Consider the following 21538-nt stretch of genomic DNA (forward strand, 5'->3'; position numbering starts at 1 on the left):
TTTGCTTTTCAAGTGAAATGTTCTTGAATGAAAAGGCTAATAGAAAATAATATTAAGTACATGAAAACTCATAGAGTGGATTTTAATTTGCCAAAAACTTACTTTTATCCCTGTACTCAAATAGCCTATGGGGTGAACAGTCAAATAAATTAAAAAGGTAAAATGGAAGAGACAGAACCCTGGAGCTGAAACTAAATTGAAAAAGCAAAGGAAAGGGAAAAAAAATCATTTGCCAATGTGTAAAACTGTGAAACGACCTCATTTCATATGTTTGGAAAGTCTCATATGTTTTTTCCCAAAAATCCAACAAACCATCCTCCTCAATGGTAAGCTTACCTGTCAGAGGTATTGATATTACGGCTTGCATTGTCCACTTTTCTCCAGGAATTACTGACTTCTAAAGGAATTATTAGAGTTACACTACATGTCTGAATATAATAAAAGCAGATGACAAGCACATACTGTAAATCTCTAGACTATGTGTATAAGAATTACCTGAGTTGCCTACTGCATATACAGATTCTTGGGTTCTATTGCTGATATACCAATTCTGATGGCTGAGACCCAGAATCTACCTTTTCAACGAGCATCCAAGTTGATTGTTGCCACACTAATACTTAAGAACTTCGCTTCAAGCTAATATAATTGATTACAGTGTAAGATATATAACTACCAAATAGGAACTAAAAGTGGAAACAAATAAGATATAAAGGTTTAATGAGCTAACAACTGGATTTGTTTGTTTACAAAGTTAAATGAGAATATGTCTAAGAATATCACAATATAAATTAAGTAGTAGTAATATGGATCAAATCCCAGATGGATTTCAGTACTGGTTGAAGACAGTTTGTGGTTGAAAAAGAGTCCTTTTTTCCTTCTTCTTTCTTTCTTTTCTTGCTTAAGTGAACCAATCTCACACTGAGCTAACTTTGAGATCAGAAAAAGATAAAAGCATCATATCTATGTTATATAACTGATTGCTGCGCTTTTATTCTTATCCCCATTCTTCAAGCTTTGTCTTTGGTAATGATAATTATACAGAGGAGAATAGAGCAGGTAAGGGGAAGAGAGAGAGGTGACTGGGGAAGGCTACTGTATACAGGTGGTCAGCAAGTATTCAATTTTATAAAGACATAGAAACTAACACTTTAATTGGTCTTAATGTATTTCCTGTATTGTTTACTCAACATTGGTAGTTTCAGAACTATATTAAGAATTATATTCAGAAATATAAATGTATACCAACTGTTACTGTCCTGAAACTAAGAAGATAAATTTTGTATAATTGATTTTCGAACAGTTCAGAAACATAATTTGAACAAAAATGTGGTCATTTTACATATTCTTAATTTAATAATAAAAATCACTTATGTGTTTAAATTGATCAAAAGAAGGCAATCAAAATCCTACCTTTTTAGGTTTGTAAGAAGTTAATTCTCCAAGAAGACAGAAATAAAAAACAGATCTCCATATGTCTTTGATGTCACAGCCATCCAAAGTCAAAAATCTGTCAGGAACAAGCCAAACCAAAAGGGTGCTTTAAAGACAAGAGTCCTGGGACACACACACTACACACACACACACACTACACACACACACACACACACACACACACACACACACACACACACACAAAGTAAAAATCATGCCTATCCCTCTGAGCATAAAATGGCAGCCTGGGCCAAAAAAGTTCTATTCATGAATGAAAGACTTTGAGATGCAAATCTTTACAACTGACCAATCCCTGTTCTACCCTTCAAAACCTCCAAAGCCACTTCCCTGATTTAGAATTAATGACACATAGGTATCAGTCATGAGTATGGTTTTCACAATTACTGAAGGGTTTTCCAGTCTGCCCCTGTTCAGAGCAACTATTGTTGGACATTGTGGTTCAATTAGAATTTGAACTGTGCCATTATTCCATATAAACACTTTTTTACTCATTTTCCTTTAGCTCCTAAATTACTTTTGACATTGCCCTTTCATAAGCTCGACTTAGTATTAGCTTCAGTTTCGTGCGATACCTTTCAGTCAGATGATATCTTTGTCTTACGTTTGTTGACCTGGTTCTATTTGGGCCCCAAGTTGCCCAGCTTCGTGTGGAAGCATCTCTACCTTTCCCCTTTCTTGCATTCATGTCTTTTTTGGGAAAAATGACCCTTTTACAGCCCTGAAGACAATTTCAGTTTGCTTTTTTCTCTTCCTACTCAAAGAAATACAAGAAGGAGTCACTAGACCAATACTTATTATATTCTCCTTCATTTCACAATAAATATTTCATAGGGTTTTTCAAAAAAATTACATTTACTGTTATGTACGTTCACTGTAACAATCAAAAAAAGGAGAGAGAGGAGAAAGGTAGTTTTCTCCTTTTATTCCAGTGACATCATGTAACCAATGATAATATTTTGGTATTTGTCTCTCCATTCTTCTCCCAAGGCTTTTGCAAACCTATGTAAACACTGATTTACATATCTGACCTTTACAGTTTTCATTTGGTTCTCTAGATGTGGCATTTTTTCTAAAATTTCTTTGCACTGGAACTGGAACTTGTTCAGGTATTATTTTCTTATTTTTCCTTCATGATTTTTTTACATATTTTCATTTATATCATACGCTGGGGACCTTGCTTCAGCTCTTAGCAGAACTGCCAGCCCCATTTTGTCCAGCTTTGCCCTTATTGAACTGCAGGTGTCTGCCCTCTGGAGATGTCCAAGTGTCATTTGGCCTCATCCCCAGCTTTTCTCTTCTCTGAGAGTTAAAAGTGACTGGATCCAATTCAGCGAGCAGGTGTTAATTGCGACTGTGTGGCAATGGTCCCTTGCATGGGACTCATGGAATATTAGCTCAAGAAGGACTCTGTTATAGCAAGAAAGAGATGCTAGAATTTGTGGAACAAGCAGGGTTGTTGGAATGTTACTTACGTGGATCCAAAACATCTTAGCGCTGATCTGTTGAAAATTTTTTTTTATTACTTGATAAGGTTTAATTGGTCATTCTCAGAGCTGGAAAATCACGGCTTCTTCCAGGAAAGCTGATTTTACCTACAGATGTAGAGTAACTTTACTGGTCAATTAGCTAGGTGAACAAAATATGTAAAACAGCTTGGGCAGCCACTGGGTGGCAGCAGAAATTTGATAAATATACTGCATGAATATACTTTCTTATTGTTTATCTTATCTCTTACAGTTTAGCATACTAAAAGACAACAGTTTTTCAACAAAATATCTTTTGATAGATTATATTCATCTAACTTTTCTCCCTAACATAAACTAGCATATTCGACTATGAGAAAACTTCAAAACATTAAACCTTATGACCCATTAGTCTATGAACATAATATGAAATTTTAACATTACTCAGGATAACTTTGTAGATGGACATACATTGTTTTCCTAATAATTAAAAGTTGCCATTACTTTTAATAGCTTTAAAAATCTACTAACAGAAGTTTTATATATTCAAAGAAAAAATGTTGAAGAATTCAGAAAGGAGAAAGAACAAAATTGCTCAAAATCTCCAAACCTAAATTAACCATTGATAGTCACTTGTTATTATTTATCTTGTCTTTTTCAACACTAATAATGTCTATTTTTACATAACACTTTCAACTGCTCTTTTTTTCTTTTAACATAATGTGAATTATTTCCCCATGTCATTCAATATCCTTTTGCAATATTATATTCAGTTATTCAATAATATTCTCTCATATGGCTAGAACAATTTATAACCAATTCCTTCTTGTTAAGCATTTGCCAATTATTTACCAATTTTTCTAGTATTTACTCATATAGACAACTGTTGCTAATTTTGAAGGCTAGATAGCTGATGGTTTTCATCCTTCCAACGTGAGCTGGTAAATTAGTATCTCATATAGTGAGAGATCCTGGTGCAATGTGTTTTTTAGTCTTCTGATCAGAACTTTCGATCAGATTTACTTGGATTGGTTCTAAATCAGAACTCCGGGTTTGAGGCCTAGACTTCTGCAGTTTTTAACAAGCTACCTGAGCTATTTAAACGCATACTGAAGTTTCAGAACCATTCACACTCTAAATAAAACTATATGGTCAGAGGCCTCAGTAATACTGTTAACAGGAAATACACAAACTTGGAAAAACATTTACATTTCACTTGTTTCCATTTCTTCCTATATGAAATGGAAATGAATGATAAATCCTAAGGTTAGGGTAAGATCACTGGAATACTTATATTTATAAAGAGTTCATTTCCAACTAAAATGCAGGCATTTGAGACACTGTGGGGAAGAATATGTCTCTTTGAATACAAGAGGTCATGTATCTTGAGTGCAACATGCAAAAAACATTATGCTAAGCTGTTTTATATGTATCGTTATCTCTCATAACAAATTTTCCAGGTTACATGGATAAGCTCAGAGGTTCAGACTGATTAAGTAAATTAACCTAGATTACATTGTTTGTCAACATCAAAATCTGAATTCAATGAAGTCTTTCTGGTGCTATGACCTATATTCATTCATCTCTAGGACTCTGTAAGGCTATACGCAGAAAGGTGCACATATAGGTAGGCAGATGAAGTTTCTTCCTGGTTCAGTAAAGGGTTATTGCATGGTTATTGCTTTGTCTCCTCCCCATGCTGTTTACAAATGGCAAGGGAATACTTCAGAGCTGATGACTGAGAGGGAAAATTGTTCTTTAGATTTTTTGTAAGTTTTGCATTTTAGATGGTGCAATTATCAATAACAGGTCAAAAAGTGGTGCATATATTGTTCAGAGGTTTTGAATAAAAGATGTAATAAAATGCTCTACGAGACAAAAACATATCCTGGCTGACAGTTTCTTTAAAATTGACAGCTACTCATAACCAGAAGGGGGCTATGACAGAGAAGCTAATTCTGGAGTAGTTCACGCATGTTGACATGTACCCAGGACTGCATGCTTTACAAAGGGCATGGCCTTTGGAGACAGAGGGTCCTTTTCAGATGACTTAATGTGTTTGACTCTTACTTTCCTTATCTGAAAATGCGGATCATACACTTTCTTAGCTCTTAGAGGTGGCTTTAGAACTAGCAAGGCAGTAGATGATATGATATATGATGCCCTTTTAATATCTTGCTTGGTGAATAAATAAATAATCCAACTTTTTATTAGAAGCTAATAACATGGGCAAAGGGAAAATAATTGATTTTAATTATTTCCTGGGAAAGTTACACTTTATTCTCAAGTTGGGTCTTTGGAAATAGCTGATCCCATCAGTCACGCAAGAGTCTTGGTAAATGGAAGGCCTAGAAGTTCATTATTTTGCCTTGTGTGAGAGCTTCCCCTTCTTTAAGGGCTATTCTGAGAATTAGGATAATTATATGTAAATTTTCTACCACAGCATAGAGACCTAGAATGTTACATTTGCTTTTGCCTACACCCCGAAGGCTCTCCATCAGATAGATGCCCACTTGGCATACCTCTGCACCCTCCTCATACCTTCTTCAGTTCTCTACTCAAATGTGGCCTTTATATTAGCTCAGGAAATCACAACAATAGACCATGGGATGGGTGGCTTAAACAATAAAAATTAATTTCTTACAGTTCAGGAGGCTGGGAAGTCCAAAATCAAGGTGTTGGCTGACTTGGTTTCTGGAGAGACCGCCTTCTTGAGTGTCCTTACATGGCAGAGAGAGAGACAGAGAGAAACTCTGTAATCTTTTCTTACAAGAACACTAATCCTATAGTATTGGGTCCTACCTTTAGGGCCTCATTAAACCCTAATTATCTCTTTATAGGACCTCCTCCAAATATAGTCACAATCAGGATTAGGGCTTCAACATATGAATCTGGGGGGACACAATTCAGTCCATAGTACTTTCTCGATGAGGCCTTCCCTGGGAACCTATCTGCATTTACGACTTCTACACCACTATCCTCCTTATGCCCTTACTAGACTTTATTTTCCTTCATAGCACTTTCCATTTTCAAACATACTGTATATATTATATGTTCAACTCTTTGCTACCTGTTGCCCCACACGAAAATAAAACTCAGGGATTTGGGGCTGTTTGTTCATTTTGGCACTTGTAGCAGCCATGACAGAGCGTGGCACAGAGGAAGCCAACAATATAGACAATGCTTGCTGTGCCCATGGATGGACTATTCTCTCTGATGCACAATGGGACCTTTTAGAGATACCAAAACAGATGAGATACTACAAGCTGCTCTTCAGTAAATTTCAGTCCAGTGACATATATGGGGTTTGCTGTAAATGAATGAAGCTTCCTAACTATAAACTGTAATGCAGGAAATGACCAGAAGGAAAGCGGAAATCTGTGCTGTGCACAGTTCAGGGAGACATCAGCGTCTCACACAGGAGCTAACCTCTTCAGAGTTGCATAAATCTATTTGCTGAACTAGGGGTTAGGAAATCAGATTTCCCGTTATTCAATTTATCATTCATTCTTGGTAATATTTATATGTATATCAAATCTATATGCTGAAGTACGTTTTAAATATCCATTCTCACAGGCAAATTATACACAGAAATAGCCCCTGTGACAATATTTTAAGAAATGACCATGTGTAAGAAGAGCCAATTGCCCAGCCCAGTTTTTCCTTTCTGATAAATTAGTATGATATTCACTAAAAAAAAGAGGAATGATTTGCTCGACCTCAGCCAGAGGGCTTTTTAAGTCAAGTCATCCTGAATTTTATTAAGCTTGCAAAGGTATTTTTAAAGCATTGCCTCATTCACTTGAATGTTAACTATAGGAAAAATAATCTCTTATTTCATTTTCCTGCTAAAGTCTAAAGAATGGTATTGACATTGCTATCTATTATTACAACAGTGAACCCAAAATGAAATGAGACTCTGATTTACCTTCTCTGTTGAGTCATGCAGGGCATGAAACCACAATTCTGAAGCAAACCAGACCATCTGTGCTGTTTTCTCCAGATGAGTCGAATTTGGTGACAAATCATTCTCCACACAAAGGAGTTCTTTCTTTTCATTTTTCTATTTTAAGTGAGAAAGTGTAATTCCTCCAGTAGAAGTTGCAGAAAAGTATTTTGCTTCTCATACTACATTGCCTAAATATTTTGACTCCGAACCTCAAGTAGGCAATAAATTAAATTATGACTTCAAAGGAGATTTCTCTCTCTGAAACTTCGATTCTCTCATTATTCCTCCCATCCACACCCACGCTGTTCTGGGAAATAGGATGTTTCCCGGAAAGGTACATTTGAATGACATCTTCTAAGAAAATTCCTTCTATCTTATGACAATGCTTCGTGGCACAATGCTGAAGCACAAAACACTAAAAAAATGTTTGGTAACTTTATATTTCTTGAAGAATCAAGTCATCAATAAGAACATTTGTCTTATATAATTCAGCACCCAGCATAGCAATATGGATCAGTAAAATGTTTGCTCATTGAGTGTTGGATGAGTCTTGGCACCAGAAGTGCCCCAATTGTTAGAATCCCCTTACAAGCTTTATGGGTCAAGGAGTAAGCTCTGCTTACCGTCAGTGAGACGACACACTCTCAAGTAGAAAGGGAAGTTAAAGCATCTATTTTTGGAAATAGCTAAATGAAATTTTTCACACAATCTAACCTTACAAATAACTTGATTGTTACTTTGACAGGTCTTCAAATATTTGCTTATTAAATATTTAAAGTATTAGCTTGCCAGAGGGCTTTAAGAAACATTTACAAGTAAGAGGTGATAAAAGGTGGCTTTGTCCTGGGGGTAAGATGGTGAGTCAGACACTGAATAGGAGTGTGAATAATTCCAAGTCATGTTCTTACAGCAGTGGCATAACAGACAGGGGGGGCAGAGGCTACTGGGGCTCCCAAATATTTTTCTCTGTATGGTGGCAGCTTATCACCCATGTTCCCAGTTCCCCAGGCGGGAATAATTGGAGCTGTAGGACTCACTTAACCAGTCAAGATTTGCTTGGAAAAATATGGATACTGGTGATGTTTATCTCTGGTACTGTATGTCCTGGGGTTACCTGCTGACTGCCTCTTCTGTGCTTTTTCATTTCCCCCAATGGTCAAAATGTTCCCCTCTTGTGATTACCAGCAAATCGGGAAGCTTTTATTTCTCAGAAGTACTGGACAACACACTGCGAGTTCCCTGACTTCAATCAAAACCTGCAACTTGCAGGTGCAGGACTTGTTCTTTGTGTTCTTATCAGAACCCTATTGAATAACATGAATACTCAGAAGAAATGTCAACTCCTTAAAAAAAAAAATAGCCCACATTGCAATGTATATCAGGGCACTGCTATTTTTTGCTATAGTCTCTGTAATATGATTTGACTTTTTAATATTGGAACATGTATTACATTGATTTTTAAAAAGTATTAAAGAGTATCATCAACACTGGGTACCACAAACATTGTTTTCACATGCTGTTAACTTTTACAAAATCAATTGTCAATATTACCAACTTCCAAACAAATTCCTAGAGTCATGTAAGAAGGGCTTGGTGACAGGGCTTCTGAAATGTGTAAAGGATTGTACATCCTGCAGAGATCATTAGCAGGAGGACTGATACTGATGAACACTGTTCAAGGGAAACGATTGGGGTGCTGGCAGGGAAGAGCGTGCCCTCCCTCCCGGTGGGACTGCCCTGAATCTGTGTCAGGTGCGGCAACCGATGCCCCTCTGGAGGCTTTATTCTCGTGCAGTTGCAATCTTAAATGGCTTCATCCAATCAGCTACTTTTCCCACTGCACTTTGTACCTGTCTTGGTTGCACTCTTGTCATCATAAAACTGTTGATCATCTTTCCCATTAGCTTATAATTTTTTAAGATATTGGGACCCTCTGATTTTTCTCAGCATCCCCAGTACTTAGCAGTACGTGTAGCAGCCATGGTGTCTTACAGCAAATAAGAGGATGGGCTTTGGTCTCTGAAAAACCTTCTTTCATACTCCAGATCTTAGCTGTGTATTCTTTTCTTTAAACTTTCTAAGCCTCAGGTTCTTTGTGTGTTCCATGGATATAATAGCAGTGCCTCCCTTATGGGATTTTTCTCAGGATAAATGTGATAATTAACACCTATGAAATGCTTTGCAGCACTTGGTACACAGCATTTCACAAGTATTATCTATTATTATTTTTTAATAAAGAAAGTCTGCATTTTGGGAACTCTGGGAAATTGCCATATTCGGGGTAGTACATAGCTAAATCTCTAAAAGTTTATTTATATGAAGAGAATTTATAAAATCTCCTTCATATTCAGATCATGAAGGCTAAAGACTTGGAAAGGATTTATTTATTACTAAGAGAATCACAGTTAGGAAATTGAGATTGCAGAGTGTGGTGTCTTTGATTACTCCCAGTTTTTGCCAAGGAAAGCATTTTGGACAAAAAAGATGCCACAGAAGAACGTTACCAAGCTCACAGATACAGAGAACAGATCGTCAGGTGGCTGTCAGAAGTCGGGGGAGTGAGGTGGGTGAAATGGGTGAAGGGAGACAAAAGGCACAAACTTCCAGTTATAAAATAAATAAGTCTTGGGGATATAATGCATAGCATGTGACCATAGTTAATAACACTGAATTGCATAGTTGAAAGTTGCTAAGAGAGTAGATCTTCAAAATCCTCACCACAAGAAAAAAAATTTTTGTAACTGTGTATTATGATGAATGTTAACTACACTTACTGTGATGATCATTTTAAAATATATTCAAATATCAAATCATTGTGTTGTATATCTGAAACTAATATAATGTTGTATGCCAATTCTACCTCAAAAACAAAAACAGAGAACCATTTCAATGTCAAAATATGAAGAAAAAAAAAAAGAAAGAAAGAAACTGTCTGCTACCAATCTCACATTGTCCTTCTCTTGGTAAAAAGATGTCTGGTATGCTCTGGACTGGCCCTCTAACAGTAAGGAAATTACATATTTGAAGATTAGAGATAATGAATTATCCATAGATTCCTACTCTAAATGTAGTTTTTAAAATGTTTTTTTTGAAATATTGAATTTTTTAAGATGCCAACTCATTTCCCACAGCTTATTCCCCTGAAAATATAAATTATTTTACCGAAAAAAAAATAAATAAATAAAACCAAACAAACCTATGTGGTACAAAAAAAGTCTACATTGAGCTCACATGTTAAAGGAAGAAGAGGTATAAAATGTGTCAAGTGGCTTCCACTTAGAAGCCATCATGGAGAACTGTTCCCACTCAAGTCTTTCAATTCCACATTACAAGATTTAAACTGATTGGCAAATGAATTTTATATTACAGTAAGAAATCATGTTTTTAAAATTTCTATATAAATGGACATGCATAAATGTTGCCACTTATATATAGGAAAGGAACATCCAGGAGAAACTCTTGTGGTTCGTACAGTCATTGAGGCCAACCACACTCTCCCATCTCTCTGTGTCTGGAAGATGTTCCAGCATCCCAGAATTGGACACTGAAAGCCAAATGAATCAAGGAAAATAGAACCATAGTTCTGCACTCGTCTGAAATCCCTCCATATTCCCTCGTCATTAAAAGAATGAGGATTTGGAACACAGCGCTTTCCTGAAATAAAACCATAATTTGAAACTATAGATATAAGTTTGGATCAAAGGTGAAACCTATTTTCCATTTACCAGCTTATGATAAACAAAGACGTCGTGATGAGTACCCAGAAAACGAGATGAATCTTACTTGATCTCAAGTGTCCAGGACCTTCTGTTGAAGCAGCTGGATGTTCCCACCCTTTAGCCAAGTTGCTATTTATGGGTCGTGTCCACCGAACAAGGTATCTGGAAACAGCAAAAGGGGGAAATGCCTGGACATTTCGTTGTGTTTGGGTTAAAGCTCACCTTTGAACCACCTCTAAATGATTTCCTTAAAAAAAGAGAGAGAGATTGTAGATGGAAATTTTAGCTTAAGAAGGTACCTCAGAAACAAACTTTCCCCTAAGTGCAATGGATATACTAAGTATAAATCCTAACTATTGATAACAGCAGATTCAGGGAGCTCCTTTGTTCACAAAACTGATATTCAGCCACTCTTCATTGATTTGTTGTAATAGGGCCATCTCTTTTGATATGTCTGGCATCTGTTTGGATTGGTCTATGCTTTGCAGGATTACTAAATATATTCAATATCAGCTTTACTGGTAGTCAGGTATCACAATGGGATATTACTCAATATAGCTGAAAAACAATAAAACTATTCTAAATAAAATGGCAAAAAAAATCAGCCTTTGCTTTGTAAATCAGGGGACTTTCCTCCAGTTAGTGAGAATGTATGTAATTTATTGCACTGGCAACTGGAGAAAAGTTTCTGCAGGTAAAAATACTGGGTTCATTGCCCAATTTAGACTTCCAGATTAGCTGTGACATTGGAGGACTCCAACTTCTGATTTCTGCGTATCACTGTGGATAATTTTGTGTGCTCTGAACTTGAAATATTAAGTCTAGGCAAGCTACAACCAAAGTCTTCAAATAATTTTAAGGAGACACACTTTCTAGGATTTATGTTCAACTGTCTTCTGCAGAAAGAAGTCCAACTACTCTCCTGGCTATGCTCTTTCTAAATAACGTACATAAGTTTGTTGAATCACGGGGTAAATCACCTGTTCTCAGATAAAGTCTATGATAGATACAAATACATACTTTAGATCCTAAGAGCAACTGTTACTCAAATTAGGTCACATTAATGTATTAAGAATAATGAAATATTTATATAAAAATTGTTTAATGTTGTACCTATTATGAGACTAAATGAATTAAAACATATAAAGCACTCGGATAAATTTCAAGAAATGTTAGCTTAAAGAATGCTTGACTGTACAATTTTCTGTAATGAATTTTGGAATAGACGATGCCTGGGGAGTAATGCAATGAAAACAATAAAAAATTTCCACAATGTTAAATAAAATTAAGAATGCATTCTGTAAATATTTTAATAGAAAAAATAGGACAAAAAAAGGAATGCCAGTATTATAGTGAAAATAATTTAATGAAACTTAGAAGTATCTACCTTCCATCGTCTTACTTGAATAAGTTGTACTTTCATTATTATAATAATTTAATTTATGAGGAGGAAGAAGCATGTTTTTAGTTTTTTTTTTCCTGCAAAGTAAACACCCTCTTTTGCCATCTGGTGGCTAAAAATAGCATTTTCCTTGTAGATAAAAACAGCTGCACTCAGATTTAACAGCCAGTTATGTTTAATGCTTTCAGATTCATCTTACTGTAAAGATATGCATATTTTCTTAACCAATGTAAATGTAGCTGAGGCAATTTTGTTCTAATGGTTCACAGCATTTTATTCAAATCATTCTAGCTGTAATATTTAATGCAAGATAAGAAAAACTAACCAGAGCAATTCTTTTAAAAAGAATTTTGAGAGGTAATTCATTTTAAAGTTAAAATTAAATGTGGTGGTAACAATTTGCTTGACTTACCTATCTTTTGGTATAGAGAATTAACAACATCTTTACAAAACAAAAAGGTTCAAATATAATTTTAAATAAGCATAGTACAATAGACATGGTTAATTTCAAAGAGGTTTCAACAAACAATAGTTATAATTGTATGTTGACAATTCACCAAACCAAGAAGGGTAGAAAGTTTAAGACCACATGGTTTGTTCTCCTTATAAACTTTTTGTTAAGTAAAATTGTGAATGTATTTATTAGTATCTTTTATGTGTATATATTAACTACCTCATTTCATAAAAAATTAAAGATGACAATAATTGAAGGTTTAATTTCTTTATTTTCTCCCAGAATATTTTAATATTGAAACCCAAATTGTTACTTTAGAGAAAGGGAAAAATGGAGAAACATGAAGAGACAAACATTTCATTTCATTTAACTTATGGTATCGTGAGCAGTCACTTTTGTAGGCAACACTTTGTTTTTTCTTTGTAGAAAAGAAATAAAAAACAAACAGCACCATTAAAGAATGCATGATCCCTGAATTCTAAACAAAACACTGTCTAAAAATCGTTTCAATGCTTGTTGCACTCCGTCACATTTAGTCAGGTATCAAAGCAAGCATAACAGTATTAAATTGTAGCAGTCTTACTGATTCAACTGCTCCCCTTCTGAGGATTTTACACACCTTTTCTGAGTTTTTCCTGTGGGAATAATATATTCTTTGGTAGAGGACTGAAGAAGGGTTTGACTTTTCTGTATGCTGATATAAAACGTCTTTGTACGTTCAGGGACTTTGCCCCCCCATCTGTGTTTGCCATGCATGTTATGTTTGGGTTGATTCACATTTTGCTGTTACACTGTAAGAGTAATACCGCCTTTTAAAAAAGGCATTAAATGGCTAATGTTAAACAGATGTAAACATTCAGAATACTGACCAAAGGAAAAAAAATACTCACAAACACATTAAAAAACAACAACAACAACAAACAAAAAACTGTACTGAGAAGAGGAATCAGATTAGGTTTCCATGAAGCCAGGGGGAAAAATACAGCAGTACAAGAAAAATTATGGCAAGCAAGTAAAGCACTTTTTTTTTGAAACATTCATGAACAGTACAAATACAACAAAGTTTTTCTACAGTCTAAATTATTCTGCAACTATCAAATAGGGTACAAAGCGAAATAGTATGTGCTATAAAAAAAGCAGCTCCTTTAAATTATAGTAAAAATGCTTTTTGTTTGCTACAGTGACAAAGCATGAGGACTGAAGACAAGATTTTTATATTCAGTGACATTTTGGCTACATAGGCCCCTGACAGTCTGATGAGTTCCTTTCCTAGGACTCTTCACATTGTTCTCTAGAAACATAGACAGTGACTCTGGGCTTGGCGTGTTCAGCGGGCTCACTCTCTCCAGACGGCTAGCGCGGTGCTGACTTCCACACCACTGAGAGGGTGCAACCCTTAACGGCGCTTCAGCTTCTGTCACCTGGGACTGGACCAGACCCAGGAGGAACTGGGAAACCAAGGCCACAGTAACTTCCCCTTTTGAAATTGTGCAAGAGTGTTTGTAAAGGACATGGGGCTGTAGCATCATGTATTCTTATTCTTGGCTGTTTTATGAAGCACTGTACACACCAGCTTGTTTGTATCTGTTTATTTTGGATGAATAAGAATATCCAAGCTCTAGAAGTCAGCTAAACCTTCCATAGCTCATCCCAGAAACACATACCACCACAAAGTCTTTATAGCAACCAGGCTCAACCTCAAAGGTTTTCAAGTTTTTTCTTCAAACTAGACCTTAGCAGGGAAATAGTCTATATAATTACGGTGCTCAGGTCACCGACATTTCTGCCATTCTCACTTTGGGGAAGGAAAAATATTTTCATTCTGAAAATGAATTTGCATCAGAACGTTTGTATTAACATGCCCATTAACTACCTAAATGTCTTTATACAACCTCAGGCATATGAATACTGTATATAGGAGGGGGATCAGGGAATAGCAGTTTTCTTCCTTCCCCTGTTCCAAAAGTGCTACTTAGGGAAATACATCCTTTGTGAAAATAATAATTAAAAATTACATGTTAGATGTGCAAGCTCTATTCCTGATAGGGATATCACAGTGTCCAATCATCAGGATAATGCACACACTAAAATTTGCACATTACACCACAATAACCATGTAGTAAATGACATACTCCATTTGCACATAGGCAGATATCTGTGGATATCAGGAAACTAAGAACCTGCTCGCCTAATCCAAATATACTGGGTTTTGTATATATATTAAATGGCCACTTGTAACATATCTGACCCACTTTTTACTTCTGAATTTTTCTTTCCATTCTTCTAGCCCAAAGATATTAATTTTTCAGTAATATAAACCATATGCAAACACTAGGAATTTAAACTGGGGCAAAAAAGAGCAAGGGCAGAGAAATATTACGCTCTTTGGATCAGGGTGGTACAATGCACGTGTGATCAGCAATTGATTTTCCAAACTAATTATGAGAAAAATCAGAACATAGAGAAGGATACTTTTCTGTATTCCCAGTAAGTAATCTGCGCGCAGTATCCCACAATGATGGAACTGATAATGGGCTCGGTATCATATCAACCTCAATTTTGCCTCATATGCAGAGTGCAAAGGTTTTGAAGACCACAGTTTCAACACGGTGTCAGTTACTGATGTGGTAGTGTTGAATCTGCTGGTGTAGACAGTATCTGACACTGGTAGAGCAGCAACTGAATTTGGAAGAAGGAGCTAGCATGCAAGTGTCTATATTATAGGGGTGCCCCTCTGTGAAACTAGAGCATGCCCTTCTGAACCAAGATGGCATCAGAGCCAAGCAGACCACAGAGACACCGCTGACAAGGACACGACCCAAACCACCTGGTGCAGAGTGAACTAGGGATCTGCTGGAACTAACGCTGCCTTGCTTGGGAAGGGCCGGTTAAGTGCATTGCTAATATTCTCAGTCGTTAATTCTGTTAATTGTAACGTGAAAAACAGAAGTGACAGCAACTGAAGCACCGAATCTCAGCCGCGGAGGTAGGCCTTCTTTGCTTTGCTTTCTTTCTAAGATAAAGTATCTTTCACTATCAGCAATTTGTTAGTAAAAATGACATCTCTATCACCTAATGATATTTGGCAACATCACAACAATAAATATGGAGGAAAAAAATATACCATGGTTGATTACTATAAAAAAAAAAATCACAAGTTTTTTTTTCCCCAGGAAGGAAATTTCTGCTCATTCAGTTTTTAAGACATATTTTAAGGGAATGTCAAAAGTTAACATTGATTAGGATGATCCCTTGTGAAAATATCTGTCAAATTCTTACCCTGGATACAGAAGATTTTCCCCCATATTTTTTGAAAATTCTACAGCCACAATCAACCAGTGGGTTAATGGTACTCCACATTTTGTGCTCTGTAATCGGAAGTTAAATGGACATGGTCTTTGTTCTTTCATCTTCCCACAAGGTGCATGTGCTTTTGAACTTGCTTTAGGGAACAGAGCCTGCTGAACTACAGCTGTTCTCTGGCATGAGGGTGGCCACAGTACATGGAATGGAGCTCAAATACTCAACACCCAGACTATTGGATAAACACTGACAATAGTTGTAAGATGCAGTATCCCTTTTTCAAAAGCAGTTCCACTCCCCCAAATATGAAGAATGTACTGAATTCACCTGAGGGGGGGGGCAGGAAACAAAACATGCAACACCCAGAACAATTTTTTAAAATAAGGGCTAGTTTAGAGTCAAATATAATTACATAGATCGTGACTCATGAGGAAAAAACTGTTCAGAAAAATGTTGACACTTCAGCCTTCTGTAGTCCCTCTCATCATCGATGACGCTTTAAAAAAAGAGGTGGCCAACCTCTGCAAAGTCGGAAGCCAGAATGCACTGTTGTCATCAATAAAGGGTTACGATTATTTCCCCCCCTATTTTAATATCTAGTAATTGTATTAGAGTGAATAGAATGGACCGATATTTACATCACCAACCCATTTAGGTGTGTTTGCATATACAGCATTTTACTTGTTTGCTTTGAATTTTAGGGCATTTTTTTTCATACTTGCTCTTAGAAGCCACACATGAAGCTCTGAAATCCTCTGGGCCTATGGCTCTGTGTTGTCCAACTGATCTTACAGTCTCGGGTGTCAAAGGGCTTGAACCAGATTGCTGGGCATGAGGCCCACACTGCAATTTCAGGTGGAAAAGACATTTCACTACAATACGTGTACCATGTCCAAGGCAGATCCAGAGAATCTGCCAGTCTCTGAAAAGAGTCAAAAGGGAGGAAAGAGAATAAGGACAGTGGAGTTCATTAATGGCATACCTCCTTTAATATCTTTTGTGATATGAGTAAATACAAGGAATCATACACTTAAATCAGATTCCCTTTTCCAAATATGATGTAATCAGTACGGTAAAGGTAGGTCCAAAGGAGTCAACTGTTGGAACCCTCGCTGTAATGGTTAATCTACAGAAGAATGCATCACCGCCTTAAATTGCTGTTACCGATCTCTCTCCACATCTCCATTTCTGGTTACCATTAAGTAATTTAAAATGTCCTTTTCCTATCTACACCTGGATTAAAAAAAGAAAGAAACAAATTGGGAGTGACCTGTATACACACGAATAGAAACTTTCCAAAGCTGCAAATGGCAACTAAATATGTAAAAGACATGCTGTTGAGCCCCTCGGCTGGAATGCGATCTCTCCTTTCCCAGAAATGCAAGAAAATAATCATCTAGAGAAAAGATCATCTGTTCCAAAGTAAAATAAATTAGCACGCTATAAACCACTGAGCTGTTCAATTTGTTGTTGCTGACGCCGTGTGGCTTTTCCGTGGTGAAAAGGGATACTGCATCTTTCACTCAGCTCTTATCGCACAACCAGGCAAGCTACACAGAGTTTAGAAGGCCCTATGCAGTCGTCGTGGCAGAAGGCCCCGCAGCCTTTGCACACAATCATGGCTTTCAGCCGGCAAGAGCATTTCAGTTCCAACTCATCCGCGTTGCTGCTGTCGGCAAAGTTCTGAACGGGCATCTGAGCGTTCTGACCAGGCAGACCCGTGGTGGGATTGGAGCCACTTCCCAAAATCCCAATGGACTTTTCAATTGCAGATGCTGCCCTTTTGAAGCTCGTGCTACCGAAGTGTATTGTTGGATAATTTCCACAGAGCTGCTGTTGTTGCTGCACCTGCATTTTCTGAGCAGCTAATTGGGTAAAAGGCTTCTGTGGCTCAGAAAGCAAATAGGAAGAGAAATCTGCATTTTTCAGCGCAAACGCCTTCAACTGTTCCTTCATTTCATTCTGGTCATAGGAAACTTGTTTCATGCCCAGTTCACAGCTGCTGCTTAAACCTTCCTCAAAAGAAAGAGGTTCCGATTTTATATTGCTACATATGCCCGTGGACTGTGGCCAACTAAGTCTCTTAGTGGTTTCCATGGTAACTGGCGGTTGTTTTTGATCGGAGGGGACTTCTGGATTAGGAAGAGGTAGAGGTAGTGGCGGTGGTGGAGGGGGGGGTGGGGGCAAAGCCAAGGGGGGAGGGGGCGGGGGATGCACTAGTGCTTTGTGCGGCATCCCGTGCGGGGTCCCCCCCATGTCATCACCTTCTTTAATGGGCATGTTGGGGGGCACCATATTGGCTAACCTTAGCTGGTGAGGTGCTGAGGAAAGGCCAACCTCTCCCAGTCCCTTTTGTTCAAGATGCCTATTGAAGGAAAACGTGTTACAGCCCACGGGGGCTTTGGCAGAGGCTGGTAACAGAGCCGCGGTAGGAATGGGGCCCCTGGCAGCCAGAGGCATTTGGTAAAACTGCTGTCTGTGGGAGGTCCCCGCGTCGGGGTGGAAGCCGCCGTTCTTGTCGACGTGAAACAGGCTCTGCTGGAAGCCACACGAGGGGAGCAGCCGCTTCTGCTGTTTGACCTCAGGGCTGTGAGCCATCTTGCTCTGCCCAGGGTGCTTGTTCAGCCACTCCTGCTTCAGCGGCTGGCTGAGTCCCAGCTGATTCATGCCGGAGCTGATGACACACGGCCCCCCTTTCACATCTGCGTCCGCCAACAACTTCCCTGGCTCACATTTCACTTGAGTGTGTTCCCCCCCGGTCCTGGCGACTCTCTTCTTAGGGTGGTTCTCCCGCTTCCTCGTTGGTAGTGGTGCGAGAGCGCCTGCCAGGTAGACTTTCCCGTCTGGATTGGGAGAGCTAGGGGGCATTTCAACCACGTTCCTCTCGGGGGCTGTTTTACCCACTGAGGTAGTTTGAAGAGGCAGAGGAAGCCTGTTGATTTCGAGCTTGGCTCCCAGTCTGGGCTGGGGCAACACTTTTTCCAAAGGCAAGTTGCCCTGGAGTAACTGTGTGACGAGGGGATTGTTCGCCTCCACCGATGACAGACGGCAGCTGGAGCTCCCTGCGCTGGGAGCTCTTTTCAGGGTGTCTGTAGCCAGAGGCGTGGCCTCTTCCATGGGACCAGAGGTGGGGGCCTGCACGCTCTGCGTCCGCTGCGCACTCGGGGCTGCTCCTGCAGCTGCAGGATGCGGCTCAGGGCCAGGGAAGTCGCCGGCGTCCATCCTAAAGCCCTTGTCCACGTCGTGAGGTTCGGACTTCATGGGGAGAGGGACGCTTGTGATGAGATTCCTGGGGTGAAGTTCCGCCACATGCGAGGAGCTGGCGTGCTCGGTCTTGATGGCCTGCGGACAGCCCTGCTCCAGATATTCCTTCTGTTTACTGGAACCAGGGTGGCAGAGCAGAGGCTGTCCCGCGCTCCTCACCCCGTCCTCGCCCCAGCAGATCCGGCCGCCCGGGTTATACTGATGGCCACAGGTTGTGTCGGCTTCACTTTTGAACGTGGTTATGCCACGCGCCTGCTCAGCAAAGCTGTGACTCAGAGGAGTCCCCGCGTTTAATTTATCTGGAACCACGAGGGGTCCTTCACGGAGACCCGGGCAGGTGGCCTGCATCGTTTGACTGTCTTGTTTTGCCGCGGAAGCAGCAATGAAACTGGGACCGTGATCTCCGCCTTCGCTTGCAACCGGCTCGGGCCTGCTGATGACAGACACCTGCGGACACGCCACGGGCTGGATGGCTGCTTCCGTCCTCCCGGACCTGCTCTGGAGGTCCAGGCCGGCTTCCGTGCTCTCAAGAGAGACAGTCAGAGACAACGTGGAGGTCAGCGTGGTGCTGTGGTCGACGATGACTTTACACGGAATCGAGCGGTTTATGGCTGCTGGTGGGAACCCCCCCGGGGGTGGCTGAGGTTTCCCAGAAGTGTCTGCCCTGTTCCGAGTCCCTGAAGTTTTGTCCAAGCCTTCAGCACTTAACGTGGGAGGACTGTCGTAAGAGTTTACAGTCAGCATGCTTCCAGTAAACGCTGCGACAGGTGGGCGTGCCACCAGGGCGTCAGTGACTGCGACGGGGTCCCTGCAGCCGAGGGCGGCCCTCACAGTGGTGCCCGTGGACATGGTGTCCCGTTCCTCGCTCCCAGGCATGGCTATCTTCTCAGAAGGAAATCTGTTGTTCACTCCCGTTGGGGGAATCAAGACAGAGCTAGTGGAGAGATGGTTTGGCAAGTTGCTTCCGATGGAGGGAGTTGGCACAGAGGTGTACTGACTGGAGACCAGGCTGCCAGCGCCGCTGCTGGGTGCCAGCAACCGCTTGTCACCCCGGGGGCTCGCTGCGCTGGAGCCCTCCGCGGCGGCCGGAGGAGGGGTGCTCTCGATACATTTTGGTATAATGGCTATGCATGGAGGGTCCGTTCCCTGGATGGTTTTCAACATGCTTATGTTACACGCAGAAATTGTAGTGTTTGCACTGTCAACAGACATTAGGACAGAGGATTTATCAACAGAACTCACAAAGGGATGTTCTTTAATTGCTCCCGACATAGCAGTGCTGCAGACAGACACGGGGACGGGACTTTTATTAAAAAGCATGGGCACACTGCTATTTTCCGAAGAGGTAGATGAAACAATTTTCTCAGACAAGTGTGACACAGGTGTGTTTTCGTCAGAACTATGCACAGATAAGTCCGTGGCAATTTCTGGAAGTTTGGTCGGGTTGAGAGACTGCTGTAGTACAGTGGTGGGCTCCCGGAGGTGCGCGGCCTTGTTGCTGGGAGATCGGCAGTTTGGATTGACAATGATGACACCAGGCGAGCCTTCGATTTTTGTTTCAGGGGCAGAAGACACTTCTAAGCTTGGAGGCCCTTCCTTTGAGCCGAGCGGAGGCAACCGGGGCTCTTTAGCGTTCTGGAAGAGGTGGGCTCGGGCTTGATGCTTTGCGAAGAGCTTCACCTTCGTCTGCTCTTTGATATGCGCCAGAGTTCTGGCCTTTCCGCCCTCTCCTGGGCTCCCCATAGCTCCCGAAACGATGCTCGCGGCCGCCGCCACGGCGGCGGCTGCTGCCGCCTCTCGCTGGGCCCTTGCTTGCTGGGCTCGGGCCTTGATGTCCGCCAGGGTCCTGGCTCCCGTGTTCCTCCCGCCACTGACCGATGTGCCAGATGACGCGCGAGCCTCTGGTTTGGAGACTGGTTGGCTCTTGATAATAAAGGGTGGCCCGATTTTGGAAAGCTGGATCTACAGGAAGGGGGAAAATGGAAAGATAAAGTGCGTGTACACGATCACAGACAAGGCGCGTGTGTACGTGATCACAGAGGGACGTGGGGACGCAGGCACGCGAGGGCGGGGAGTAGCCGCATCCTCTCCTAAGGGGGCAAGAACGGCACCTAGTACCCTGAATGGGCCTTTGGGGTATAAGGCAGCAATAAATGCAGCACGAATGTGAAAATTAAAAATTTTAACCTCTGTTTGTAATCTATAAAATATTAACCGGTGACTTCACTTGGCTTGGAAATGAAACGTCTTTTAAAGCCTCATATAAATGGAAACAAAACCCAGGCTTCTTAAAATGAGGTGAGCTAAAAAGAGTTAGAAATAGTTAGCTTTCAACTTATCTTCCTGGCTGGCATGAAGATACTCAGGCCAGCCAGGAAGAATAGAGATATTCAAAACTCTATTTGAATTTATCTGCCTTAATTTATCTGTCTTAATTTGACACAAAGGAAAAAGGAAAAAGCCCTAACCAAAGGTCAGAAGACTAGAATTCTCAGCCTGGCTTGACATAAAGGAATGCTGTGAACCTAGGCA

General features: G+C 40.1%; 1 protein-coding gene across 2 annotated transcripts in view; it reads right to left on the reverse strand.

Moving 5' to 3' along the window:
- Window positions 1–1640: 1640 nt before the first annotated feature.
- The window catches only part of ASXL3 (ASXL transcriptional regulator 3), a 187815-nt gene continuing 167917 nt past the window's right edge, over window positions 1641–21538 (reverse strand). For both annotated transcript variants that reach the window (XM_082354161.1, XM_082354160.1), the window contains one exon: window positions 1641–20968. In XM_082354161.1, coding sequence (XP_082210287.1) covers window positions 17273–20968 — 3696 coding nt within the window. In that variant the 3' untranslated portion in view covers window positions 1641–17272. The remainder of the gene's footprint in view (window positions 20969–21538) is intronic.

This window comes from Balaenoptera borealis (genome assembly GCF_965194805.1).
Source record: "Balaenoptera borealis genome assembly, chromosome: 14".
Lineage (NCBI taxonomy): Eukaryota > Metazoa > Chordata > Mammalia > Artiodactyla > Balaenopteridae > Balaenoptera > Balaenoptera borealis.